General features: G+C 36.7%; 6 protein-coding genes, 1 long non-coding RNA gene and 1 other non-coding gene across 11 annotated transcripts; 7 read left to right on the top strand and 1 right to left on the bottom strand.

Annotated features, from left to right (window-relative positions):
* Positions 1-222: 222 nt before the first annotated feature.
* LOC111489729 (calcium uptake protein, mitochondrial-like) lies at positions 223-5,074 on the top strand. The gene is made up of 7 exons (XM_023138074.1): positions 223-637; positions 817-884; positions 1,725-1,948; positions 2,124-2,207; positions 3,515-3,728; positions 3,917-4,213; positions 4,543-5,074. The coding sequence occupies exons 1-7, from the start codon at positions 265-267 to the stop codon at positions 4,735-4,737; spliced, it is 1,455 nt and encodes a 484-aa protein (XP_022993842.1). The 5' UTR covers positions 223-264; the 3' UTR covers positions 4,738-5,074.
* Positions 5,075-6,980: 1,906 nt separating this feature from the next.
* Positions 6,981-10,718, top strand: LOC111489743 (calcium/calmodulin-regulated receptor-like kinase 1). Of its 3 annotated transcripts, none has more exons than XM_023138099.1 (8): positions 6,981-7,225; positions 7,721-8,123; positions 8,484-8,637; positions 9,041-9,167; positions 9,372-9,457; positions 9,560-9,631; positions 9,743-9,946; positions 10,098-10,718. In XM_023138099.1, exons 2-8 carry the CDS (start codon positions 7,813-7,815, stop codon positions 10,440-10,442), a joined length of 1,299 nt encoding a protein of 432 aa, XP_022993867.1. In that variant the 5' UTR covers positions 6,981-7,225; positions 7,721-7,812; the 3' UTR covers positions 10,443-10,718. The 3 variants fall into 3 exon arrangements, with proteins under 3 accessions (XP_022993867.1, XP_022993875.1, XP_022993884.1); XM_023138107.1 differs by having other exon boundaries at positions 7,657-8,123; positions 10,098-10,442; XM_023138116.1 differs by having other exon boundaries at positions 7,652-8,123; positions 10,098-10,442.
* Positions 10,719-13,080: 2,362 nt separating this feature from the next.
* Positions 13,081-15,160, top strand: LOC111489735. Its single transcript, XM_023138087.1, has 2 exons — positions 13,081-14,084; positions 14,367-15,160. The coding sequence occupies exons 1-2, from the start codon at positions 13,385-13,387 to the stop codon at positions 15,005-15,007; spliced, it is 1,341 nt and encodes a 446-aa protein (XP_022993855.1). The 5' UTR covers positions 13,081-13,384; the 3' UTR covers positions 15,008-15,160.
* Positions 15,161-17,343: 2,183 nt separating this feature from the next.
* LOC111489758 lies at positions 17,344-21,840 on the bottom strand. 2 transcript variants are annotated; one of them, XM_023138130.1, is made up of 7 exons: positions 21,534-21,840; positions 20,816-20,880; positions 20,684-20,713; positions 19,795-20,575; positions 19,482-19,710; positions 18,469-18,638; positions 17,344-17,373 (listed from the first exon to the last, which is right to left on the bottom strand). In XM_023138130.1, exons 1-5 carry the CDS (start codon positions 21,570-21,572, stop codon positions 19,588-19,590), a joined length of 1,038 nt encoding a protein of 345 aa, XP_022993898.1. In that variant the 5' UTR covers positions 21,573-21,840; the 3' UTR covers positions 17,344-17,373; positions 18,469-18,638; positions 19,482-19,587. The 2 variants fall into 2 exon arrangements, with proteins under 2 accessions (XP_022993898.1, XP_022993906.1); XM_023138138.1 differs by lacking the exons at positions 17,344-17,373; positions 18,469-18,638 and adding an exon at positions 19,333-19,367.
* On the top strand, positions 17,541-18,401 carry LOC111489778. The gene is made up of 2 exons (XM_023138162.1): positions 17,541-18,047; positions 18,078-18,401. Exon 1 carries the CDS (start codon positions 17,749-17,751, stop codon positions 18,019-18,021), a length of 273 nt encoding a protein of 90 aa, XP_022993930.1. The 5' UTR covers positions 17,541-17,748; the 3' UTR covers positions 18,022-18,047; positions 18,078-18,401.
* A 252-nt stretch (positions 21,841-22,092) lies between the features above and the next one.
* TRNAF-GAA lies at positions 22,093-22,165 on the top strand. The gene has a single exon. It is a non-coding gene; the product is annotated as a tRNA-Phe (tRNA).
* Positions 22,166-23,095: 930 nt separating this feature from the next.
* LOC111489770 (chlorophyll a-b binding protein 3, chloroplastic) lies at positions 23,096-24,349 on the top strand. The gene is made up of 3 exons (XM_023138150.1): positions 23,096-23,299; positions 23,403-23,564; positions 23,659-24,349. Exons 1-3 carry the CDS (start codon positions 23,177-23,179, stop codon positions 24,166-24,168), a joined length of 795 nt encoding a protein of 264 aa, XP_022993918.1. The 5' UTR covers positions 23,096-23,176; the 3' UTR covers positions 24,169-24,349.
* Positions 24,350-24,693: 344 nt separating this feature from the next.
* On the top strand, positions 24,694-25,714 carry LOC111489788. Its single transcript, XR_002719434.1, has 3 exons — positions 24,694-24,857; positions 25,043-25,096; positions 25,520-25,714. It is a non-coding gene; the product is annotated as an uncharacterized LOC111489788 (long non-coding RNA).
* Positions 25,715-26,333: the final 619 nt, after the last annotated feature.

The following is a 26,333-nucleotide window of genomic DNA, read 5'->3' as shown; positions in this document are numbered from 1 at the left end:
TAATATCTAAAATCATGTGAAAAAAAAAACTAAACTATGCATAATTATATGGAATTTGAAAATTTGTCATCCATACAGTTATCCAGTGGGCTGGGTCAAGATGTTATCGGCCCAAAGTTAGTTATTAAATTTTTCACCAATTATTTTATTCCACGTCTCACAAAACTATAATTCCGCTGCCTCTAAACAAAGCCATTAGAAAACCGGGAAGTATTTAATTTCAACCGGGTTTATTTATTTCTCTCTCCTCAGACACTTCTCGCTATGGCTATGTTGTCTTTACGATCTCTCCGGAGATCCTCACTCTCCACTCTCCCACCCTGCTCCATCCGATGGCTCTCAGTTAATCAGTTATCGACTTCTTCGTCTTCATCGGTTTCTGCTTCAATTTCGGCTGACGATCGGTCTCGGATCCCTTCTTTTATTGGTTCCTTTCTCAAATTGACCTCAGGAATTTTGCTAGGATCTGGATTAGGGTTTCTTTATGTGTCTGGTAGTTCTGCTACTCCAGCACTTGCTCTTGCGGAGTCAACTGCTGTGGATAGTGCTGGAGATGGGATTGTTGAGCAGCCGTGTTCGAATTCGTTTTTTAGGAAATTTTCTCTACCGGAAATCTCCTCCAAGTTTCTGTTTAAAGGTAAGAAATCATTCTTTCATTTCTTGGTTTTCTTGTTCTTTCGTCCGATTAGGGGAGTAGAAATCATGAAGAGAGATTAGTGAATACGTAAATATATATGTGATCGTAGTTGGAAAAAACGGAAGTAAAATCGTGTTTGTGTTGTTGACTCTTTGCTCCTTTCTACTTGGTGGTTGCAGAGGAGTTTCGTCGAAAGGTATTCTTCAATTACGAGAAACGTATTCGATTGTACAGCCCTCCGGAGAAGGTACACTAATTATTTTGTGAATTGTATTATTTCTCTTTTTTATTTTTTCTTTGACAGTCTCAGTAACTAACAGTGTGAAGTATATTATGATTCTTCTTTTCCGAAGTGAAGTGGTTTTTCTTTGCAACTAGTCACGGTAGGTTTGGAATAACTTGCGTGTGATTTTTGAACAAAATCGATTTTATGTAAGAACCTTTGAGAAAATTAATAATTTAAAATGTGTTTAGTATACTTGTTGAGTGATTTTAGATGATCAAAACCACTAGGAGGGTCAAAATAGATTTTTAAAGTATTAACTGAATATTCTCCAAATATGTACCAAAAAATTAAAAAATATTTTTAATATACTGCAATCAAACAATTTTGTACTTAAAATACTTTTGAAAATCTCTTAAGATAAAATAACATTTTGTTGAAAGATGTTTTATTTTTTTTTATTTTTTTTTAAAAGAAGTGTTCAAACTATAAGGAATTCCAAACTGACTCCTGAGCTGATTTTATTTGAACCATCGACAAATTCGCTCTTGAATTTAGTAATTAAAATTGGCGCCTACCTCAGAAGTGTTAGGCTACTGAAATGTTTGAGTTTGGGGATTGGATTGCAGAAATCAGTACAATGAGAGATCAAATTGGTTTCCGGGCGTTCTGGAAACCTTTAATGTCACGACATATATCGTAGTCTGTTATCTTTAAGTTTTGATGTTTTTCAACAATGTAAATTTCACATGCTCCTTGAGTTTCAGTTGTTCTAAGTTTCCTAACTTCTAATAATTTGATACGTTAGGTTGTTTAAAAGTTTGCTATATTTGACATATTTTCTTGCCATCTCATTTCCTGAAGGTCTTTGAGTATTTTGCATCATTTCGTGCGCCAGATGGAGAATTACTCATGAGACCAATGGATTTAATGCGGGCTGTGATTCCTGTCTTTCCACCTTCCGAGTCGCATCTGGTAAGAGATGGATATTTAAGTGGGGAAAGGAACCCTGGGATGCTTCGTTGTGCCCCTTCGGATTTGCTCATGCTTTTTGATATAAACAATGATGGGCTTGTTTCTTTTAAAGAGTGAGTCGTCCATATTTTATATATTTATGATACTTGTTACATTATTCTTTGTGCTATGAGATTATATTTCCATCCCATGATCAACCCATCGTGAGGTTATGAAATTTCTCACCATGACATTTTAGTCATTTGATAATTAGACTCGAACTTGAAGATCTTTTTCTTTGCTTACCAGGTATATTTTTTTGAAAACACTACTCAGCATCCCAGAATCAAGTTTTCTTGTGACGTTTAAAATGTTTGACCGCAACGATGATGGGTATGTTACGTTTACCTTGTTCGCTAAGTTTACTTTTACAATGATGGATAACATCAGTCTTGTGGTTTTAAACCTTAAAAATTATTTTTACTATTTGGAAAAACTAAACTCCTGTTTTAATAGTTTCATGCTCCATAAATAGATCCATGATTGTTCTCTATGGGCAAGGGCCCTATCATCACGGTCTTCTCTGCACTTTTTTATGTGCTGAACAATTTATTTTTTGGATTGATTTTGTTCCCTGCATTTTGAGTTTACTGACTGGTATTACAATTGAGCTGACTCTCTCCCTCTTTATGGATTTGTCTTATTAATTACTTGTTCATTTCGTGCTTTTCTAATTTAGATGGATGAGAATATAATAGGGTCCGGTAGTTTTCATATAAGAATAATCAAGGTGCACACATGCTGATTTGAACACTCATGAATATTCAGAATTTAGAGGGAAAAAAAAAAAAAAAAAAAAGAAGGAAAGAAAAAGATGGGTGAGAATACTCAAACGATAGTATCTAAGTTTCACAAACCATTAGAAAGTAGACTAAAGGTTAAAATATCATTTTGGTCTGTGTACTTTGGATTTCATTCCATTTTGGTCCCGGTATTTTTTATTGTCCAAATTTTATATATGTAATTTCAATAAAGCTTAAAATTCCTATGCGTAGTTTAGGGTTAAGTTTTCTGTATAAAATAATAGTCTATATTAGCCTTGACTCTATAAATTTTGAAAATTTAATTACTTGTGTCTTTTTCTTGTTTGAAAATTATTAGTCTTATTTAACCTATTTCGATACAAATTAACCAACCATAGTAGGGACCAATTTTTAAGTTTTATTGAAATTTCAAACTAAATTTGAACATTTGAAAGGATAGGACCAAAAGCCCAAAGTACTGTGACCAAAATGGTATTTTGATCGATATATTTTCGATAATTTCAGTTTTCAAGACTGATATGAGAGTCTATTTTCTTAGCAATCTCTTTAGGATCTACAGTGATCGAAGCAGATTAGTGGTGATGTGATGGAACATTATTCTCATTATGCAAGGCCTCTGAACTTTACTAGAAAATATCATTGTGAATGTACTTTTTTTAAGCTTCTTTTAGTTTAATGCTGAATTCTGAGTACAATTTAAACTACCATTAACCTAAGTTATGTCTTTTCATGACAATGGTGCCTTGAGTAATAGTTTTTCATTTTATTCGGAGATTGATAAAGAAGAATTCAAGAAGCAATTTAAACTATCATTAACCTAAGTCGCATGTATTTTCATGACAATGGTGCCTTGAGTAATAGTTTTGCATTTAATAGGGAGATTGATAAGGAAGAATTCAAGAAAGTGATGGCTCTGATGCGGTCTCATATTCGACAAGGGGCTCAACATAGAAATGGACATCGTAGCAGGTTGATTGTTGATGGCTGTGTGGAGAATGGAGGCCTAGTAGACTACTTCTTTGGTAAAGATGGAGACGCCGGTCTCCAACTTGATAAATTTGTCCAATTTATGAAAAATTTGAAGATTGAGGTAACCCTATGCTAACCAAGTGTTGAATTTCTTAATGTTTACTATAACTCGATTTAAGCTAACTTGTAATTAGAGCAAATATTCCTCGCGACATTTCAGAACTGCTTGATCAGGGAACAGTTTGGAAACTGTTTATTATTCACATTCTATCTGAATTCTGAACAACAAAATATTGGTTTTTATTATAGATGTTAAGATTGGAGTTTGCACATTATGACTATAAACTAAGAGGAACCATATCCGCCAAGGACTTTGCATTGTCCATGGTTGCCTCAGCTGACTCGTCTCATTTAAGTGGGTTGCTTGATCGAGTTAATAGAATGGACGATAACCCACATTTTAGGGACATTCGTGTCACATGGGAGGAGTTCAAGGATTTCGACGCCCTACGTACAAAATTGCAACCATTTTCACTGGCATTATTTAGTTACGGAAAGGTTAACGGCTTCCTGACGAAGAATGATTTTCAGCGGGCTGCATGCCAGGTATGATATGCTTATTTTGCTTCATCTTTCTTACCAAACAAAGTCCATCATGTCCTTAATACTTTCTGAAGTCTGAAGAATCAAATATCGATGTAAAATATCTATTGAGGAAGAAATCAAGCTTGACTTCCATGTATTTTATTGTTTTGCTATTTATTTATACGCTGTTTCACATCTGCTCCCACTGAATCTTCTGGAACATTTTTTTTTGTGTGTGTGGTTTGAGAAAGCTGATTCAAGATCCTCTTCGACCACATAATTTTTTTAATTGCTGAGGTTTTTTGTTTTCTTTTTTTGTTTGCCCATGGGTGGATTCTGTGTAATTACAGGTGTGTGGCATCAATCTGACAGACGAGGTTGTGGACATAATTTTTCATCTATTCGATACAAATTGTGATGGGGAACTGAGTGCAGAGGAATTTATTAGAGTATTGCATAATCGAGAGAAGGATGTTGCTCAGCCTTTGGAGGCAGGAATGATGGGGCTTTTCTCTCGCAGCTGGAGTTGCGAAACCAGCTCCTAATTCTTTCAGGTTTGCTTCCCTTTTCTCTACTAGGTTTTAGTTTGTGTAAAGTTTAGTTTACCAGAACGCCTACCTACCCGCCTCTAACCCCAGATGGTTCAAAATGTAAATAATACCATATTTTTTTCTCTAAAGGGACTACCTTTGGTAATTAGCTCTTAAATGTATTAGGCTGGAAATGTAATATTCTTTTATAAAAGACAATCTTTAGAACTGCTTCCAACTCAAAGAAATATGAAAGGTGTTACAAAAAAGACACATCATCTTTTGTTTGCAATGTTGATTTGCTATTTCCCTTGGAATTCCAAAATTTTATAAGGATAATTTTGTCAATTTATACTATTTGCATGGCTGTTAATGTTTAGGAATAATAAATATAAAATAGAAACGTGAGTATTTCAAAGCAGCCTTGGTTTTGTTTTTGTTGTTTTTATTTTTATAATACATCTGTCGTAGCATTTGTGCTTGTCCTAATTTAATATATTACGCTTTAAAACAATGAATGGTGTAGTGCGCAGACAAAGGCACGACAAATCAGGATCATATTCCCTTCCACGTTATAAATATTCTTCATCTTCTCCCTGTCTACTTTTTTTTTTTTTAAAAAAAAATAAAAAATCAATTAAATTTTAGATTCAACTTCATTTAAATGATAAGTTTCTCGTAACAAAAAAAAACTTTAAATTCATAAGTGAAACAAAATATTATTTTAAGTTATTTAATTATCCATACCTACAAATTTAAAACGTTACAGTCATCAAATATTATAATTCAATATGATAATTTTTTAAGATTTAGTGTTACAATTTAGTGACTTAACCTATGGCACTTGAAATTACGAAGGTTAGCATAAATTTGAGAAATTAAATAAATTTTTTTTTTTTGAGCTTAGGGATATATGGAGTTAAACTTTACAGATGGTAATTAATGCCTCAGAAATGTCTCCCTAAGGCTGGTATCCACTTTCTTCCTTATTTGTGTCCCTTTAATTAATCCCTCAGTTTCCGAAGAATTTGCTCGGATTATCATCATTCTAGGATCATCGATAACTGAGCAATGCCTTGTAACTTACCTTACTATTCTTTTTCTTCGTGTACATTGCTGGAAGTGCTTCTTGTTCTTAATTACTACTCACTTGATGTGATTTTACATTTACGGTTTTATTTTTAAAATTTCTAAAGGCTCCTCTTGTGATTTACGATTAAAGCTTTTTCATCTCTACTCTATGCTTGAATCAATAGGTTTTGTTTTTACTTTTTAGGTGAAAGGATGATTTTAGTATACTTAAAACGTTCTCACATTGCTTATTTGGTTTGACATTGCAGTTATCTACAATGTTGATAGCTTCTCTATGAAAGCAAAACTTCCAGTTTTGAAAACAAATTTGCGGTCTTGTTTTATTATTCTTTTCCCCTTGTTTATTGTGACCACTGTTTATATGTTCATGATTGTGAATGCATTCAAAATCGAAAATTCTGAAGTACTTGAACCTATGATGCTTAGAATGTTAAATAATTATGCTTTTAACGTATTGACTCGGGTTTGTGTGGATTTTGTTGTGGTAAACTAGTTGACAATGCTAGAGCCAGGATGTCTATATTGTTTTCTAATTACATTACGTTCATCTAATACGTAAATAGCTCCCGATAATAGTATTATAGAGAACCAACAAAACTATCAATCTTTTTTATTATTATTATTATTATTATTTTTTTATGGAAGGGCAAATAAGGAACAAATGTAGGGAAGGTGATGTGATTTTTGACAGGCATGATGGAATGGACGATGGTTTTTTTTTGAATATATCAAAGTCTAATTAATTTATAAAGTCTTGTTTTCGTTCAACATTTTTTTTAATGTGAATTTGAAAGGGTCTTAATAAATGACTGGATTCTTTTAATTCTTTTTCATATTTAATTTCCATCAAACGCTTCAATTATCTTAAATTTAAAATCAAAGTATTTTAGTTATTTTGAAATTAAAAAAAATTAAGACGAAATTAAGTATTACATTAGGGACCATTTTATATAATATTGAGGCCAAACAAAATAAAGCTTTAGAAAGCAAAAGTATATTTAAACATAAACTTTAATTAAAAAAAAATATTAATTAAAAATGAAAGCACAAAAAAGTTGATCGGCTTGTCGGCTTGGCCGACCACAAATGGCGCGCTCCTTTTCAAACAAAAACAATGGCGCTGGCGACCGCCGGTCCCGCTCTCAGTACTCTTCTGAATTGTAATGTTTCCTTTTTCCATTTTCTTTCAGAAATTGTTGCTTAAATGGAGCTGTATGTACAGATTTTATTCGCTGCACATTCCTTTTATTTCTCTTGTTCACATTCCTCCATTCTCGTTGAAATTCTACCTTCCATATTTTCCTCTTCCTTTGACTTCTCTGTAACTCTTCATTTCACTTTCCGTTTTTGTGCCAGAACCACGCGCCGCCGTGCCCGTGTAGAGTTTAATGATCTTCATTTTGCTAGCTAGGTATTTTTTTAAATCATTCTCTCGATTATGATTCTGTTTTTCTGTTTATCTTGGATCTGAAAGGGCGATTTGTCGCATCAGACTACTAGAAGTTTGCTAATGTCTACTGGTGGAGAATAGGAATTGATTATTTGTCCAACCCGTTGATCCATTTAAGCTAATTTATTTGTAATTGTGATGTTTCTGAATACAAAAGTTCACAAACGCTAATTTTATAGTTACGAGTTGGATCGGAGGAGTTTTTTCTTTGAATTATTAAAAGTATTTGGGCTGAAGATGTCATGCTTATCTGATGTTGATTGTTACTCGACGGCTCTTGCGGGGTGCATTTTTCTGTAGAATAATACTTGTCTGCTGGAATTTTATCGTTTTCTTGCATATTTTTATTCATCTTGTTGACTTTACTTATGGCTCTCGATTGGGAAGAACAGAGACTTGTCCTCTTGATCTTCAACATCATTTGTTATTTATCCCAGTCAATTGTGAATGATACAGTTGACCAGATTAGTTAAACGATTGAGAATCCATTTTGCTGTTGAGGGAGGTTCCGATTGCTGATTAAGAACTTGGGGAGCACGGAAGAGGAGATGAAAGAGGAGTCAACTGGATTGATCATTGGAATTTCGATTGGAGTGGTGATTGGAGTTCTTTTGGCGATTCTTGCTCTATTCTGCTTTAGATACCATAGGAAGCGGTTGCAGATTGGTAATAGCAGTTCAAGGAGGGCAGCTAATGTTCCTATTCGAACAAACGGAGCTGATGCTTGTAGTATTCTATCAGACTCAACAGTGGCTCCAGAATCACCCGTGAAGTCCAGCCAGAATGGTATATCCTCATGGCTTGACGGATTTAAGAAAAGCTGCGTGATCTCATCTGGGATGCCTGAATATTCTTTTAAGTACGCTTTCTTATGCAATTCATCTCAGCCATTTACTTTGTATGAGATTCTGTCACATTGCTATGCTGTACAAACCTTGTATTAGTATTCATCTGAATCAAATATTCGACATAGAGAGAAAAAATGATCCTTATCTTAGATTTTCTTTGCTCAACAATCTCAGATTTCGGTATGTTCTTACTTTGTACTGCTACTCTCAAATCTTCTTTCCCTCACTTCCCTCTATACATTGATACTGTATAAGGGCGCTAAGAGAGTTTTATCGACCGAGAAAGAAGAAAAATGTAATTGTAATTTGATTGTTCTAATGAAATTGTAATTTAATTTGTTACTAAATGTTTAGTTTGTGATATGATGCAGAGATCTCCAAAAGGCAACCGGAAATTTTACAAGTGTAATAGGACAAGGAGCATTTGGTCCTGTTTATAAAGCTACCTTGCCGTCTGGAGAGACTGTTGCTGTGAAAGTGCTTGCAACCAATTCTAAACAAGGAGAGAAAGAATTTCAGACAGAGGTAAGGATAGGTAATAATAATTAGAGCTTTTTGTGTAGAATTTGTTACAAACTGCACCAATCCATAGAAGTGTTGCTTTATTTGGTTGTTCATCGAACAATATCATTTCCTAGAGATATTCCAGGTTTCGTAGTTTGAGGTTATGCCCTTAAAAGTTCTTTCCCCCTATTTCTGTTGCCCTGCTTTTGGATATAATTGATAATTAGTTTTAAACTTGCAACGAGCAAGGGTGAAATAGTTTTAAACTTCGTCTGGAACTCGGATCCTGGGCTTGGAGTTGGGGAATACAACAAAATAATTCTGTGTAACATATAGTTAGACCAGTATTTTTCTTTTAATTGTTAGGCTTACATATCCTACGTTTAGTGATTCAGTTAATTTTATTTCCCTGTAAATCATTCAGGTGATGTTATTGGGAAGATTGCATCATAGAAACCTCGTGAATTTGATTGGATACTGTGCTGAAAGAGGCGAGCATATGCTTGTGTATGTCTACATGAGTAAAGGCAGCCTAGCTTCTCACTTATATAGTAAGCTGACTATTCCCTCTTAATTTGTGAAACCAACAGTGTCAGTGATTGACTAGAAGCTGTCTTTCTCTTGTCACTATTAATGAGTCTAATTATTTGTTGGCACTGATGAATGTTATCATCTTTACAATTTGTTTGGTTATTGTGCACAAGCTCTGCACAGTTTCTAAAGGGAAAATGACTTCCTTTTGTTTCTGTGCGTAGGTGATAAGAATGGACTACTAAGTTGGAATGTAAGAGTTCGGATAGCTTTAGATGTAGCCAGGGGTTTGGAGTATCTTCATGATGGGGTAAGTTTATTTTCCCCTCGTTATCAAGAAAATCGTGAGCATGTGAACGTTTTGAAATACATGAATGTCTTAGTGCTAATGATGCTTCAAATTTTACTTCAGGCAGTTCCTCCAGTTATTCACCGGGATATCAAATCAGCCAACATTTTGTTGGATCAGTCCATGAGGGCAAGGGTATGTCCTCTCTGCTGATTATAAGTGCTTCCATGTGACCATGTTTCCAAAACAATGTTAGTATCTATCAGTTAGTTTGGTTGCATCTGAGTTATTAGAATGCCCAATCAGGTTGCTGATTTTGGGCTTTCAAGAGAAGAGGTGGTTGACAGTCATGCAGCTAACATTAGAGGAACTTTAGGTTACCTTGATCCTGAGTACATATCTTCCAGGACATTCAACAAGAAAAGCGATGTTTACAGCTTCGGAGTATTACTTTTTGAGATTATTGCTGGCAGAAATCCTCAACAGGGCCTCATGGAATATGTTGAGCTTGTGAGACATCTCTCTCTCTCTGAATGAATGAATGAAACAGCTCTACTTCTTTTATTGACTACTATCTTTGTATCCATAAGCCCTTATTTGGAACTAGTATCCCAAACCATTCATCTAAAACCACACATATGTTTTGTTTGATGATGGTTAGGCTGCCATGAATTCTGATGGGAAAGTTGGGTGGGAAGAGCTTGTTGATTCCCGTCTGGATGGAAACTTCGACGCTCAAGAGCTGAATGAAGTAGCGGCTCTTGCATACAAATCCATTAACCGTGTTCCGAAAAAACGACCTTCGATGAGAGACAATGTACAAGTTCTGTCCCGAGTTCTAAAACAAAGACAGAACAATAGATTTAACCAAAATTTGGTGTCAACGACAAGAGATGAAATTGGCATTGATGTGGATCAAGTAGAAAGCAGGAGTCCCAGGAGTCCAATGCCTGAACACCAACGACAACAGTCCACGGATAGTACAGCTGAATCATTTGATGTTTAGAAAATGGTTGTTTTGCCCTCTCCTAGTGCTCGTAGTTGAGTTCATTGATTCTTCTTGTTTTGACTCTACTCTTTTCTCAACATACCAAAAAAGAAAAATAGGCAGGCAGGAGAAGTTATCAAGAATCTCCCCAGAAAATTTGATGTAACATAGTTGACCCTTTTAAATTTTGTTTTGTTGTTTTAACTGAAAAGGTTTTGTATATGGAATTACAAGTGGAGGAAAAAGGGAAAGCATCAAACTTTGGTTTGAAGCTCCCAACTCCATCCATGGATATTGGATATGAAGGATAAATATATACATAATTAAAGCTGAATAATGATTGTGTGAGCATATCGAGATTTGTTTTTTTGAATTCTGATACCCCTAATTAACACATAATTAGTGGGTTTAGAAAAGTAATCAGCTCTAGCTTTACCCTTCTAATTCACATTTCTTATACACTGAAAATAAAGTAACATCGAGATTGCTGCTCCTTAATCCTCATTATTAATCTTTTTTCTTCCGCAAACCAATAATAATAATAATTATTATTACCCTTTTCCTATAATTTACTAATTAAATAGAAACAAATGGTAAGAACTGGCATGGATTGGAGAGAGGAACGAAAACAACTAAGTATTTTTTTTTAAGGGTGAAACTCTTCTAGTTTTTTAAAAATTTGAAAAGCCCAAAAAAAAAAAAAAAAAAAATCTAAAAATGACAGTTAGAAGTATTTAATATAATCCAATACATGACTTAAACAAACAACAAATAGAATTTTAGTGAGTAGATTTTAAAATAAACATATATGAATTGTTTATATTATAATTTGAATGAAATAAGTTATATTTAATTACAAACCACTCATAAAAAAAATCATTTTTTTTTCTAATTGTGTTTCCATTAGCATATTTGGGGAGCGATAGTGATTCATGTGAGTTTGAGTTGGAACAATTTTGACCAATAAATTTTGTAATAAAAAAAATGTTGTTTGAGGAGAAGATAATGCCTACAACGTGTAAACAAAAATAAATAAATAAGTAAATAAAAGCTTGATGTGGTCCCATCATCATCCCAATGAGACAAAAAAACACAACAATGCATGACATCCATTTGTCATTTTTATTTTATTTTAATAATAATAATTATTGAATGAAAGTGTCCGGTCATAAGTTTATAATCTAATAATACACTCTTAATTGGGATGTGACTTTTTGGGGAAGCCCAAAGCAAAGTCATAAGAGCTCATGCTTAAGGTGAACCATATCATACTATTATGGAGAGTCGTGTTCGTCTAACAATAATTAGGAAGAAAAAAAAACTCTTTATTATGGAAATTTAATTTAATCCTTAATATCTTTCCTCATATTGTAAACAACGAGAGAAAAAAGACAAAATAAAAACACCCTAAATTTTGTCTCTCTATCTCTTTTCACGTTTGAAGTGAAGCCACCATGTGTTCTTCTCCGACAACACTGAGCTAGACGAACTTAGCGTTGATGAAGCTCCAACAAACCTAAGCCACTCCAACTCAATTCCAGTGGCGACTCTAACCTTAGTGATGTCATGTTAGTGATGCCGAATGTTGTTTCAACTTGTTTGACCTTCCTTCGATCCTTCCAATGATGGTAGAAGATTGTTGGAAGGGAGCTCCAAAAGAATGACCTTGAATTTATAAATTAGAAATACATTTATATTGGTACAAGGCCTCTTGAAAAGCTCAAAATAAACTCGAGTTTATGGTTAAGTGAACAATATCGCACCACAGTAGAGAGTCATTCTTTTTAATGTGATTTTCTAATATACCTCTCAACTCCATCCACCCAAATCATATATTATATAAATTTTTTCAAATTTATCAATATTACCTTCATTCAAGATATTATTAATCCTCTACCATTTAGTAACATATACAATAAGTAAGATTTTAAAGATTATACACATGCAATATTACAAGTACGTTGTTATAACCTAATCTAGAAATACCAACTATGTGACAATTATTATCGAACTTAGAATTAAGAACATCAAATACTTGTGTGTGTATACATGCAATAATGATAGTAAGCTAAAGTTGCTATGTTTACGGCCTACCGTGACATGTGGGTCCTCTAAATTGTATAAAACCAAAATTATAATTGTGACATGTGGGTCCTCCCAGTTGCAATGTTTTCAAATATTTGTATTTTAAATAGGGTAGATTTCATTTTTAAAATAGGAGAAATTTTACTCGATCTTATATTTAAATTAGAGGGATCCTAGGAATAGGAATAGGATGACCAAGAATGCAAGTTACTATCTATAACAATAAGGTGCATCTTTGCTTGAGCATAAATTCTCATCATTTTGTTTTTTTGGACTTCCATATAAATTCATGATCATTTCTTAAATAAATTAATTAAATGACAACGCTAGATTAGGGTGGAGGGGTGGAAGAGCCATAAAGGGTTAAAAGAGATGCACCAACCATGTACTTAAGATTATTTAATTGTTTTGAAACCTTTTTATGGTTCAATAAGTACTCTAATCCATAGAGGGAAAAGACGAAAATAATGATGAAGGCAGGGGTGTATTGATGAATCCATGAGTTAATAACAATATCTATTGGATCTTAAATGTGAGCTATTGAAAATCTTTGAATTCCAACAAGAAAAAAAAAAAAGAAAAAAAGAGAGGCAATAATTCGAAATCAGATAAAAATCAATGAATGCCCATGAAACCCCCCGCTTTGAGGTTGTCCGATATGGGATCTTTCCCTGCTCTTCCTCAGTAACATTTATTGCTTCACTCATCAACCCTCCGTTTTCTCTTCATATATAATACAAATATTATATCTTTGGTTTCCTCATCTCCTCCAAAATGTTCAGCTCCCATTCAAACAACCTATCTTTTTTGTAGCTCATCTTTGAAGATGATGGGGTTCTGTTGTTATCTTTGAAGAGAGGCAAAAATCATTAAATATGCCTACAGTCTGGCTGTCCTTGAAGAAATCTCTGCACTGCAAATCAGGGCCATCCGAAGTTCATGACCCAAAAAGCAGAAGAAATCTAGGCGCCATTTTGACAAGAAAAACAGGGGGAGGAAGATCGGGTTGTTCCAGGTCCATTGCAAATCTCAAAGATGTCATCCATGGCGGCAGCAAGAGGCATTTGGATAAGCCCCCAAGTTGCAGTCCAAGATCCATTGGCAGCAGTGAGTTTCTCAACCCAATAACCCATGAAGTCATTCTCACTAACTCAAGGTGCGAGCTCAAAATCACCGGATTTCACGGCGCTTTCCCACCCGATGTGCCTGCCTCCACCGATGAACCCCTCACAGATCGTCCCGCCGCCTCCACTTTTGTGGGTACTCTGACACCGGGTACGCCGGGCCCCGGTGGCCACCCCACAATGCATTACTTCGATCCTTCCTTTAGGTCTTCTTCAAGAAAGTTCCCTTTTAGAGAGGGATTTGGAAGCTCTAATAAATCTTGCGGCGGCGGCGGTGGAGCTCGCAGCCTCGGTGGTGGAGGTGGAGGTGGAGTCCATACGTGTAACAGAATCTCATTGGAGACAGAGATTGATGGGAATAGATCTTCTTCTGCGGTCACTTGTCATAAATGTGGAGAGCAGTTCAACAAATGGGATGCTGCTGAAGCTCATCATCTTTCTAAACATGCTGGTAAAAACACTCAAATTTCTTGTTTCAATTTCTTTTCTTCTTCATTTTCCTGGAAAATTCCTGTTTGGCAACTGCGAAAGTATGTTCATCTTCTACCTAATCCAGTTCACTCTATTTCATATCTCTTGTTCATTGTAGTCCTTGTAATTTTAGTATTCTGATCCTTGTTATCTTATTATTTCATCTTGGTCTCTGTATAGAAGATTAAATATACGATTTGTTTGATTGAACTTTTAGATTTCATATGGTAATTTCATATGCGGTTTGTTCTTCCGTTTTCAGTAACTGAGCTTGTGGAAGGAGATTCATCAAGGAAAATTGTGGAGATCATATGCAGGACAAGCTGGTTAAAGTCTGAAAATCAATCTGGTAGGATTGAAAGAGTACTCAAAGTTCACAATATGCAAAGAACGCTAGCCCGGTTTGAGGAGCATCGTGAGACTGTTAAGATCAAAGCCAGCAAGCTCCCAAAGAAGCACCCTCGGTGCCTTGCCGATGGAAACGAGCTGCTGCGATTCTTCGGCACAACAGTCGCGTGCTCCCTCGGCTTGAATGGTTCCTCCAGCCTCTGCATATCGGAGAAGTGCTGCGTATGCAGGATCATACGCAACGGATTCTCGGCAAAGACAGAGATGAAAGAAGGGATAGGCGTGTTCACAACTTCGACAAGCGCAAGAGCATTCACCTCGATCGAGGCGTCGGGAGGGGGGGAGGAGGGGGGGATGGTGAGGAAGGCGATGATAGTTTGCAGAGTGATTGCAGGGAGAGTTCACAGGCCATTGGAGAACATACAAGAAATGGCTGGGCAGACAGGGTTTGATTCATTGGCAGGAAAAGTTGGGCTGCATTCAAATATAGAAGAGCTTTATTTGCTGAATCCTAGAGCTTTGCTTCCATGCTTTGTGGTAATTTGCAAAGCATGAAGGAAATTACTGTGGTGAATTTGTAATTTCTTGTTCACCTTTTGGAAGATTTTGATACTTGTTTTTGAATTATGTCTGCCAAAATATATGAAAAAGTTATGAAGCTTTTGTTGTGGCGTTTAGTTGTTTAATAGAACTGGATAACTTTTCAAATTAAGAGCATGCAGAGAGGGGAGAGGTTGGTGCACAGAGTCTTTATTGCATCATTTGGAAGCACAACACCAGCCTGCATTTCCTCTCCCAATCAGCGTAATCCAAATGACATACTTGTTTGATTCCAGCTTCTGCGAGTGTTCTTGATCCAAGTGAAGTAGAAAGCTGATAAACAGAGCAGTAAATAAACAGGGGAGGTGCAGGGTGGTCCATGGTTTGTAGGGACATGCCCCCAAAACAAAGGTTAGTCCAGATTAGAGAACAAAGTTAAGAGGAGGGGCAGTGGGTGTGGCTGTCATGTTCTTGGTGGTGGCAAAGGGAAGGCACATCTGAAACTGTGTTTCTTGTATATCTCTCTATCCAGTACACCCAAAAGTCATGGTGCTAAAGGGCTATGCGCCCTGTAATTTTGAGCCTACTTCGCTTTCCTTTGGCTGCCCCTCAGTTTCGATAAGGTAAGGGCTCCACCCCATGTTCCCTACCTCCTCCTATCTCTTTAAAATGCAACCTTTGTCGGTTTCGTATCTTCATTCTACATTTGCCATTAATCATACTTATACTGTTTTGATACAACGGGCTTTAGATTAATTAACTCTTCTTTTTTGCTTGTTTGTGCACAAGTGTGGCAATTTACTTGAAGAATAATGTCCTTTATTAAAAAAAAACAGTTCCTTTTGGGCATATACAATACCTTAAATAATAGACAACAAGGAGTTCAAACAAAAAAAAGAAATAAATGCAAACTTAATTTCAGCTTAAAAGATAAAGCGCAGACAGAAATCCTAAAAATTTAAATCACGGTGTATTGGCGTTTCTCTGCATAATCGATGAGCTGTTCGAAATCCTTCTCATCGATGAACCCGTCTCTGTCAGAATCGGTGAAAAGAAGAGCGTGGCAAGCTCTGAATGATGGCAAAAGGGCGCCGATGTAGTGGAAGGCTTGGGTGAGCTCGGTGGAGCTGAGGCGGCCGTCGCCGTTGTCATCGTGGTTTCTGAAGATTAGCCTCAATTGCTCCCTTGATATCTTGGGCCTCTGCTGGTACTTTTTGGTTTTGCGAGACATCTCTCTCAAATCTCAAATGGTTTTTGATTTTGATCTCGAGTTTTGTTTGGGGTGTCATGGAGTTGTGTTGTGTGTATATATAGACGTATAATAAGGCATGTGGCCAAAATATTCTGGTTATGAAACACACCATTGTCGCTCACTATTTTTGTTTCACATTTCCGACACCTAAACAACTGAACAGTAAAAAGTAATTTATTCTGTCGGGATGAGATGAGAATTTTGTTTCATAAAGAGATAAAATTTGAGAGAATAATTATAAAGAGATGCCACAAAAAAGCAGCATCATTATGCATGTATCTACGATTTTATGGCACATGTTTATGTGCCTGGGATAATTTTTTTCTTTTACTTATTTTAAACGAGAGAAATGCATACAACACATCTGCATGTGGAAAAAAACCGTTAAAAAAAGAATATAAAAAAAACTACCCAATTCAGAACAGTGGTATTTGCCCTCAAGAACCTTCCTATCTACATTCTAGACATCTTGTACCATCCAAACAAGACAAACGTAGTGGTTGATACCCTAAATGAAAGAATGACCTATCTGTACACTGATCACAAGGATCAAGGCACATTGAGGTACAAGCTAACATGTAGTGAGTCTGGATTGCCGTTATGTTAAAAGAAGTAGGATTGCGGTTCACCCAATTTATCGAGTTTGTTTGGGGTGTCATGGAGATGTGTTGTGTGTATATATATAGACGTATAATAAGCCATGTGGGCACAATATTATGCTTATGAAATTTTGTTTTACAAACAGATAAGTGCGAGAATGAGTTATTTTACCTCAGTGTTGACTTTGAGACTTGAACAACCGGGTTGAAAAAAAAAAACTTAATTTATCGTTAGATTATAAATGAATTGTTTGTTTCTTATACTCATATAGATACGTCAAAAGCTTGCACGTCTATTTTTTAAAGGAGCATGGTTGGGCGGGATCTTCTTCACTAGTGGTTATTATTCATTTGCTCACATGAATTTTTTTTGATGAAGGTATATAATAATCTAAAAGCAGTTTAAATGAGGAAACAGAAAATGGTTACATGCAGTGGGAATTTTGGTAAGGACAAAGATGAAGAGCCCTTTAGGCCTTGGAATATATAATATATATGGGAACAAATGGCTCCTCATTTCCACCATCCATCTGTTGTTCATTCACAAACTGGAGAAAGGGTAAGCATTCATTGAATACAAGCACTACTCCTACTCCTAAAACACTCCTTTACAGTGTTGGTATATACAAGTTGAAAAATACATAAACTTTTTAAATTTATCAAGTTACCTTAAATTAAACCTAAAGAAGCGTCGGGCCAGAAAACAAAAGAATAAGGCAGCGAGCGACACGCGGTGGTCTTTTTCACAAAATTCAGGAAATCCCCCTCCAAAGCACCTGGTTTTCTCCGCCAAAAACCATGGCTTCTACAATCCCCCTGGCCCCCCCCTTATTTATACCCACACAGCTCTGAACCCCCCTCATCCCCTCGTCTTCTTCCATCCATTCAGTCATAAACAGAGAAAGATGTCTAAGAGCGCAGCTTGCAGAGCGTGGTTCGTGGCCGCGAGCATCGGCGCCGTCGAGGCCTTGAAGGATCAAGGCGTCTGCCGGTGGAACAACGTCATCAAATCTCTCCAACAACACGGAAAGACCAAGCTCAGATCTTACTACCCAGCCAAGAAGATCTCTGCTTCCTCTTCTTCAGCCATTGGCAACCAGATGAAGAGGTCTCGCGAGGAAAAAATGAGGAAAGTCATGGACTTGAGCTGTTTGGGTCCCAGTACCATCAGATTCTAGAGATTTTCCTTAAAAAGTTTTGATTTGGCAGAGAAGTTGGTGAAACATAAATCATCGAGTTGGACGCGGGGGGTTGCAGATTTTTAGATGCTCAAGGAAGTTGCAATGTTGTTATACTAAACCAAAAAATAAATTACCCTTAAAATTAGGATCTAGGAAATGATGTACAAATAGTTTGCAAGTTACTTCAATTCCCCAGGTTTGGTTTGGGTTACTTTTGTCCGTGGATATTCAAATTTTCCTTCATTTTCCTCTCTGCCAAACCAGAGTTGAAAAATATATATCCTTTTCGCTATTCCCTTGAGGGATCTGAGAGCAGCAATGTTCTGGGTCCGATCGAGTATAGAAAAGCACTCGTTTCCAGCCATAGAAATTCTCAATTTTTTTCTTATTCTCCATTAACAACGGATGCAAATAACATGTTAAACAGAAGAGAATGGAACTTACTACCGCAGTCTGGAAAAGAACGGAAAGGGATTCCGTTGCCTCCGTTCTTCTGCGTAGAAGATGTTACATATGTTCAGTCTCCTTCCTTCATCAGATCACTCGACGAAAGTACATCCTTTTGCTAACATTTTCCAGATTTTTTCCTCACTTGGATGCCAATTTTTAGGCAGCTGCCATAAAAGTATAAAAAAGGGGTCATCATCAAATGAAGACGTTAATAGCTTCAAAGATACAGCGACCACACTTTGTCCAGAAGTTGAATCAAATGAGAATTGATGCATGGAGGATTATCAGACGGTGATGATGATATGCATAAAACTTTTGTCAAATGTCTATAACCAGGAGAATGATATATGCCTCAATTTTTATTACACAATATATTGTCCATGTAAATCTGATCAATCAAAATTGTTGGTTTGGCTTTAATTCATATTCAATTTCAGTCCTAGTCTCTTTAAACTTTCAGTTGTTTCATCATGATCTCTCATCTTCCATCAAAAACCCTGAACACAAGCATATCGCTTTTACTTTTACTGGTTTAATCACACATTTTACATGAGAGATCCCACGTTGATTGAAGAGGGGAACGAGTACGAGCGATGACGTTATCCCCGATGGAGTGGATTGTGAGATCCCACATCAGTTAGAGAGGTGAACGAAACATTCTTTATAAGGGTGTGAAATCCTCTTCCTAGCATACACGTTTTAAAAATTGAGGGAAGTCTAAAAAGAAAAGCTCAAAAAGGACAATATCTGTTAGCGGTGAGCTTAACCGTTACATTACCTTTCGTTGAGTTATCTCAAGGGACAAGATCTTGTGATTGGGATAATTAAATCCATCCTATGACACAAGTGCAGTCTCTTCATTTGGAACACAACTGAAAACAACTGAGAGCGCCCTTTAGCGCCCTTTACCATCAAATACTACTTAATCCAGAAAATGATGCAAGTGTGGATAACTATATTTTAACATGAATAATGATAAGACTAGTTGAATCCTACAATATTTTTACCTTTGATTCATACGCCAAGTCTTTGTGGCGCGGTATGATGTGTTCTTTTCTGATCCTTCACCATACTAAAAGTAGAAGAGTCTCTAACAATTCTCCCTATTGCATTCTACTTTCCAGCTACAACGGTTTTGCATCTAGCGGTTCCAGCCAAGCATTCCTGTTTATTTGGCTTTAAACAAGTGTTACGCTCATCTTTGTTCTGTAGTAGTGATACTTTTGGACGAAGTATCTGATGAGAAACAAAAAAGATTAAACACATCTCCCTGAAAGAAAATTGATTGCAAGAAAACCTTAAGTTTGATTCAGGAGTTACCTTTGGTTTTGAAGGCTTGAGGTGGACTGGCTTATCATTATAGAGTTTCCCGACCCTCCTTGTGTTGGAACTTGCGTCTTCCACTTGAATTATTAATGTGCTTGAGCATACACTTGAAACTTTGTCTTTGTTCATTGCTGCATGAGTCATCCTGCGAAAGCTCCCACTACTTCGAGTACTATTGGTGATACTCTTAGCACCAAAACCAGGATTCAAAGAAGAGTGATGGCCGCTTGACTGCCTATTATCCTCCAATCTTGGTGCTTGCTGACTAATGACACAGCTTTTTCTGAGACATCTCATATCTGACAAAAGTCTACTAGAATGGCCCAATGTTTGACTTGTTGCCAACATTGGCTTATGCGGTGGTCGAGGACTGATACCAGTTCTGCTGTCAGCTGGCTCCTTTCCCCCTGGACTAAAACCAGTAGCTGAAACATTTAGCATTGCGTTTCCAGTTAAACAGGTTGCAATAGAAACCAAACTTGGATCTGAACTCAAGATTCTTTTTGAGTCTGTAAAGCTCCGCTTCGGCCTCGGCTTCCATTTAGTGGCTGCTGATCCTGAACTCAGCTCCTCAACTATGACTTGCTTGTCCATTGCAAAATCCTGACAGATACCTTTCGATTTCTTGTTGTCAAAATCTCTCCCTCTTGATCTTGAGACAGAGGTGAGAATTCTTGGAATAGAATACACTAATAATTCAAAATCTAAAGCCTTTGCTTCCTCAAACAGCTGAGAAAATTCTGATTTCAGGTCATGAGAGGAAGTTTGGTGGACCCTGGCATGTTTATTGGTTTTTAAGGAAAACAAAGAGAACTAAATCATGAAAAAATATATATGCTTCACATCTATTCTGCAAATGGAAAAAACTATGAAGGATGCTTACGGGTGGTATGTATAGAACCATTTATCATCACTGCAATCAAAGTCAGAGCATATGGGGAATTAAAAAGAAAATAATGGCACTAAATGCATATTAATCTGACATATACCATCACAACTTATATCAAATACTCACATGTTCTGATTTTTGGACTTCCCTTCTAAGGTGAGATCAACCCACATGGGTGCTTCAATTTCTTCCTGTTTCAATCAGAAATTACACACCAAAAGAACAAATAAGGTCCCATTATGAAACAGTTTTGTTTGTTGTACTCAATTTTGAAAAATCATACTTGTTTACCAAATAAGTGCAAGTATGCGTGGTTTTGTAAGATTAATTTTTAAAATCAATATCATTCCCGGAAACAAGAACGTAGAAAATATATGAGGCAAGGTCATCGTCTCTCTCTCTAAGCATTCTGATTCTCAACTGAGATTCTGAATCGCTAAAACTGAAGCAATTTCCAGGATAACTGGGCGTTATCTTCCCCCCTTGATTCTCAAGCACAAGTTAAATAAGAGAAATGTGACTTGAATAGACAGGATAATTGATGAACAGAAAACAACATAATATAATCAATTGATCAAGAAACCTGCCATCGAAATGGAAAACCTAGGAAATCAAACATTGAAAAATCAATCAATTCTGCACAAGAAATCCAAAAAAAAAAAAAAGAAAAAAAAAGAATGGATGAACGCGAACAAAGAACGAGAAATAATATTAACAAATTAAACCAAAATATGAAAGAGGGTATGAAGTTAACCAATCAAATATCCTTTTTCCCGTAAGAACAAAAGAACAAAAAACCAGTGAATCCCAGAATGTGAAATGATTCAAGAACAAGAAAAGATACCAGAAAAGCCCAATGATCATAGGACTTGATGGGCATCATTTTTGGACGCTGAAACTTTTGTGGGGTTAAAGAAACTCGCAATCCAGATTAGCGATTTCTGTGTTGGGAGGCTTTTGAAAGTTTCTTCAAAATACCTCCATTTTCAGGCCATTGTTGAACCCATTTACATCGTTGAACCCATCCTTCAAAATACCTCCAATTTACATTGTGGACGTTTGCAGACCGTCTGATTTGCGGAGTTTTCTAATTGAGTCGATGGAATGGACGGTGTATATATTTCATCTGAATTCCCGTAGCACGGTTTGGAAATGTTTCAGGAAGTGGCGCGCAGTCGCAAATCATTATGACCCTTGGAAACTTCTAACTGCTGGAGGACAAATAATTACTTTTATTGCCATAATTTGTTGATTTTTTGTAATTAAATTAATTTTATAAATTCAAGAATTTAATTATATCTTAACAAATATTATGGAACAAAAAAGGAATGGAGTTTGTAATAAATAGTATGAGATTTTTGGTTTTAGATTATTTCTTTTACTATTCAAGGGATTCTCAACAGGCGGGGATAGCTCAGTTGGGAGAGCGTCAGACTGAAGATCTGAAGGTCGCGTGTTCGATCCACGCTCACCGCATTGTATTTTTCCTTTTTAGCGGATATAACCCGTACGACGTCGTCTCAGCCCATAAACCCCAGTTTCACTTCTAATATGAGCCCGGCCCATTGAAGAAAAGTTTAGGGTAAGGGCTGGTTTTTAAAAATTTTATATTGGATTTATGAAATGACAAAAATATCCCTTACAATATATAAAATTTATTTTAAAATCAAAGCAACCAACTCCTCCCATAGCTCTTTTTATCAAGGGATCAAAATGTTAAAATCATTTTACCACACAAATAACTTGTAGCAAAACTAACAAAAATCTTTGACTAAACTTTGTACTAAAACTTAAATTTTTTTCTAGGCTGAGTGATCTACATACCTTATACATATATGCTTTACTTGAAATGCCACGTGTTGTCACTTATGTACGAAATCTTTTGTAGTAGATCTTACCGAATGCAACATGACAGCAAGATTATAAATGTTTTTTTTATCATGAAAGCCAAACTAAGTTGCGGGTAGTTTAGTTGAAAGAGAGTAAGATTGAAGATGTGAAAGTCGTTAGATTCATGTTCACAATAAATTTTTTTTCTTTCAAATCTTTTTTCCATAAAAGCTAAGAAGAAGAGTACCCAAATAGGAGGAGAATTTTTAGAACCAACGAACAAAAAAAAAAACCCCTAAAAGTTGGCAAATTGAAAAAATAGGCCTCGAAGATTTTGGTTCATTTCATAAGTGAATTCTAAAAAATTGCACCCTAATAATATGGGAAATTATTTTATCACACGAAAAAAGAAAAAAAAAAAAAAAGAAAAGATAAAATGTGGATAGAAAGAGATGAGTTGGAGATACATAAAAATCTAAAGAAGGAATGTGATTGGCTAACAAAACTCTCTGTTTACCCCACAAAATTTCTGGGTCTTCCATTCTTCACCACTCATCTTCACCACTCATCTTCCCCATTTTCTCATAATATTCCCCCACTCGATTTCTCTCTTCTTCTCGCACCTTTCCCACAACTCTAACACACACCTCAACTACGATGTCGATGGCCGCCACCTCCACCGCCATCCTCCGCCCCACCCCTTTTCTCGGCCAAAGCAGAGCCTCTTCCCACAACTCCCTCAGAGATGTCGTCGCCATGGGAACTCCAAAATACACCATGGTCCCGACCCCTTTCGTTTTCTCTCTCCCTACCTTTGCTTCCTTTTGTTTTAGGGAGTGTTGAAATTGATGATGTTTTTTTTATTTTATTTTATTTTGGATAGGGAAATGAACTGTGGTATGGACCAGACAGAGTAAAGTACTTGGGGCCCTTTTCCGCTCAGACTCCCTCCTACCTGAATGGAGAGTTCCCCGGCGATTATGGATGGGATACTGCTGGGTTGTCCGCCGATCCCGAGGCCTTCGCCAAGAACAGAGCTCTTGAGGTAATTTCCATCCCCATCCTTGCTTAAGAATCAATCAAGGTATTAATTTGATGAATTCAAATTTTGATTTACATATGGTCGAACGGAATTGCAGGTAATCCACGGGAGGTGGGCGATGTTGGGAGCCTTCGGGTGCATAACACCAGAAGTGCTAGAAAAATGGTTGAAAGTGGACTTCAAGGAGCCAGTCTGGTTCAAGGCCGGAGCCCAGATCTTCTCAGAAGGGGGGCTCGACTACTTGGGGAACCCCAACCTGGTGCACGCCCAGAGCATCCTAGCCGTTTTGGGTTTCCAAGTGGTCCTAATGGGGCTGGTTGAAGGGTTCCGCATCAACGGGCTGGACGGCGTGGGCGAAGGCAACGACCTGTACCCAGGGGGTCAGTACTTCGACCCACTCGGACTGGCCGACGACCCCGTCACCTTCGCCGAGCTGAAGGTGAAGGAGATCAAGAACGGGCGGCTGGCCATGTTCTCCATGTTCGGGTTCTTTGTTCAGGCCATCGTTACTGGGAAAGGCCCCCTCGAGAACCTTCTCGACCATCTCGATAACCCTGTGGCCAACAATGCTTGGGTTTACGCCACCAAGTTTGCCCCTGGCTCATAATTAAGCGATGTGTGGTGGGTTCGTCGATTAGAAGGCTGTGGATGTGATTATTAGAAGGCTGTGGATGTGATTATTAGAAGGCTGTGGATGTGATTATTAGAAGGCTGAGTAATGGATTTATGGAATGATTATTCTTAATCTTAATTACATCATTTAATTTAGATCTAATCTGCTATCACAATACAATGGTTTGATTTAATTTATTTTATAATGATATCTACCAAACCAAAAATTATGCTGGGAAGAAAATATGGTTCTTCTATTCTCAAAAAAAATCACATAAATGTCAAAAATATGATATTACTTTACCTCATCTCAATATTGACTTAAACCAATAATCAAAGAATAAAAGTAAAAGATATTAACTCTTATTTAGATTATGATATCAACATAGTTCTCATTATGTTTTTGGTAAATATGTCAAAAAAAAAAAAAAAAAAAAACCCGACAAAAATGGTATTTAATTATGAAAGGGTAAAATGGTATTTTCAGGTCCCAGGTCAAAATTCAAGAAGTACAAACATACTCCTTCTTTTAGCTTCTTGCTTCCCTTTGATCTTAGGGTTTTCATTGTCAATCTTCGCGGCTTTATTTCTCGGCGATGGCGAAGAACAGGAATAAGAAGAAGAAGGGAAGTGGAGCAATTTCCATGGACATAACCGAAAATTCTGTTCACGAGCTCCCTCAAGGTACATTTCAGTTATGTGAAAAGGGATTGAACTTAACAGTATCAGAAAGAATGAGAATTTATCTTCCAGATGTTTTTACTTGTCGTTTCTTGTCCATTGCCCCCCTTTAAGATGTTTTAGATCTCCTGTGTTTTCATAGAGTAGTTTTCAAGTTTAACTAAGTGATTTCCCCCTTGAATTTAAAGCGATGGACGTGCTGAGTCTGCAGTTCATAAACCAGCTTCTGGCGCTCTCAATCTGTAAGCTTCTACCTGGAAATTGTGCTTAATTTTTTTAACCACAATTCATCATGCGCTTTTGCTTTTGTTTGTGGTTTCAATTCTCAAGTGTTCCCAGTTCCTGATTTTAGATTAATTGCCTTTGTTGAATTGTTGTGCACAGAGATGAGTTAGATTTGGATTTCATTATTTCACATGACTAAGCCAATATCCCAAGTTTGTTCATTTTGAGATGAGGCCGAGAAAATTAGGATGCATCTTTAAATGCTATCAAACAAGAAGCTTTCTTGGGTTTGGTTGTCTCTGACCGACCGTATTTCAATTTGTATTTTGATTGCTGAGATGACGTTGTTTAACGTTGGCTGTTCTACTAGATTTGTTTGTTATTGCCCTTTTCCTATTTGCACCACCCACTATGTCTGATCAGTACCCTTTGTTGGATAGAAAGCTGAAGAAGGGGGGAAGACCAATGAAGCGATCGAAGAATGTTAGGAAAACAAAAGCCATATCCAAGACCGAACAATCCGCCGAGAAAATATTGAAAAATCAGGGGAAAACTACCAGGATACACTCTGCAAAAACATTGTATGAATGATACAGCCCTTAAATTATGAAATTGATTTATTTCTGTTCCCTTCATAGATTTTTATGTTATTTACTTCATAGATTTTTATGTTATTTACTTCGACCCACAAAGCGTGTCAACCCTGCAAATTCCAAAGTCCTAGTCACTTGAGAAATCCATGTCTGAAAACCGGCCTACTTGCAGAGAGCTTCAAGGTAAGCGCTCGGGTGGAGAAAGATCCACAGGAGTCCAAAGGCTCATCTAATGGCGTCAATACCTTGACACCCCAACCAGACCCATCCAAGCTTTTAGTTCTCTATCAAAGATGACTCTTTCCATTGCTGCTGTCCCAACACCCACCCACCAATGCACCTTTTCTAAGATAAAGGTTGTAAATTTCAGGAAACGCGAGAGTCCCCACTCCACACGTTCTTCCAAAAACTAATCCTCTGTCTATCTCCAGCTTTGGTAAATCTATGAATACCTTCCATGCTTATTAAAGATTTGGATTTACCATTGGACTTGAGGGATTTCAAGGCCTTCTCTCTGCCCTCTGCCGTTCACAAATGTGAAAGATGTTAAATATTTACTCTTCTGCATCAAAGATGTGTTCCCCTTTAGCACAAAGAGCTTCAATATTATCCTCCATCGATCTCATAGAAACGTCGCTTTGTCCCAACCTCTCAATTTTAA

The sequence above is a fragment of the Cucurbita maxima genome, unplaced genomic scaffold (assembly GCF_002738345.1).
Source record: "Cucurbita maxima cultivar Rimu unplaced genomic scaffold, Cmax_1.0 Cma_Scf00001, whole genome shotgun sequence".
Lineage (NCBI taxonomy): Eukaryota > Viridiplantae > Streptophyta > Magnoliopsida > Cucurbitales > Cucurbitaceae > Cucurbita > Cucurbita maxima.
The sequence above is the reverse complement of the archived record's forward strand: the minus strand, read 5'-3'. Positions and strand labels throughout refer to the sequence as shown.

Bases quoted from the DNA above. Each gene is read 5' to 3' on its own strand.
- LOC111489729 (XM_023138074.1), top strand. From the start codon at position 265: ATGGCTATGTTGTCTTTACGATCTCTCCGGAGATCCTCACTCTCCACT. The intron at 638-816 runs GTAAGAAATCAT...TGGTGGTTGCAG, and splicing joins CTCCAAGTTTCTGTTTAAAG to AGGAGTTTCGTCGAAAGGTA. The intron at 2,208-3,514 runs GTATGTTACGTT...TGCATTTAATAG, and splicing joins TTTGACCGCAACGATGATGG to GGAGATTGATAAGGAAGAAT.
- LOC111489743 (XM_023138099.1), top strand. From the start codon at position 7,813: ATGAAAGAGGAGTCAACTGGATTGATCATTGGAATTTCGATTGGAGTG. The intron at 8,124-8,483 runs GTACGCTTTCTT...GATATGATGCAG, and splicing joins ATGCCTGAATATTCTTTTAA to AGATCTCCAAAAGGCAACCG. The intron at 9,632-9,742 runs GTATGTCCTCTC...ATGCCCAATCAG, and splicing joins ATCAGTCCATGAGGGCAAGG to GTTGCTGATTTTGGGCTTTC.
- LOC111489735 (XM_023138087.1), top strand. From the start codon at position 13,385: ATGCCTACAGTCTGGCTGTCCTTGAAGAAATCTCTGCACTGCAAATCA. The intron at 14,085-14,366 runs GTAAAAACACTC...TTCCGTTTTCAG, and splicing joins TCATCTTTCTAAACATGCTG to TAACTGAGCTTGTGGAAGGA.
- LOC111489778 (XM_023138162.1), top strand. From the start codon at position 17,749: ATGTCTAAGAGCGCAGCTTGCAGAGCGTGGTTCGTGGCCGCGAGCATC.
- LOC111489758 (XM_023138130.1), bottom strand. From the start codon at position 21,572: ATGATGCCCATCAAGTCCTATGATCATTGGGCTTTTCTG. The intron at 20,714-20,815 runs GTGAGTATTTGA...CTTTGATTGCAG, and splicing joins AAGTCCAAAAATCAGAACAT to TGATGATAAATGGTTCTATA. The intron at 20,576-20,683 runs GTAAGCATCCTT...TAAACATGCCAG, and splicing joins TGGTTCTATACATACCACCC to GGTCCACCAAACTTCCTCTC.
- LOC111489770 (XM_023138150.1), top strand. From the start codon at position 23,177: ATGTCGATGGCCGCCACCTCCACCGCCATCCTCCGCCCCACCCCTTTT. The intron at 23,300-23,402 runs GTCCCGACCCCT...TATTTTGGATAG, and splicing joins GAACTCCAAAATACACCATG to GGAAATGAACTGTGGTATGG. The intron at 23,565-23,658 runs GTAATTTCCATC...ACGGAATTGCAG, and splicing joins CCAAGAACAGAGCTCTTGAG to GTAATCCACGGGAGGTGGGC.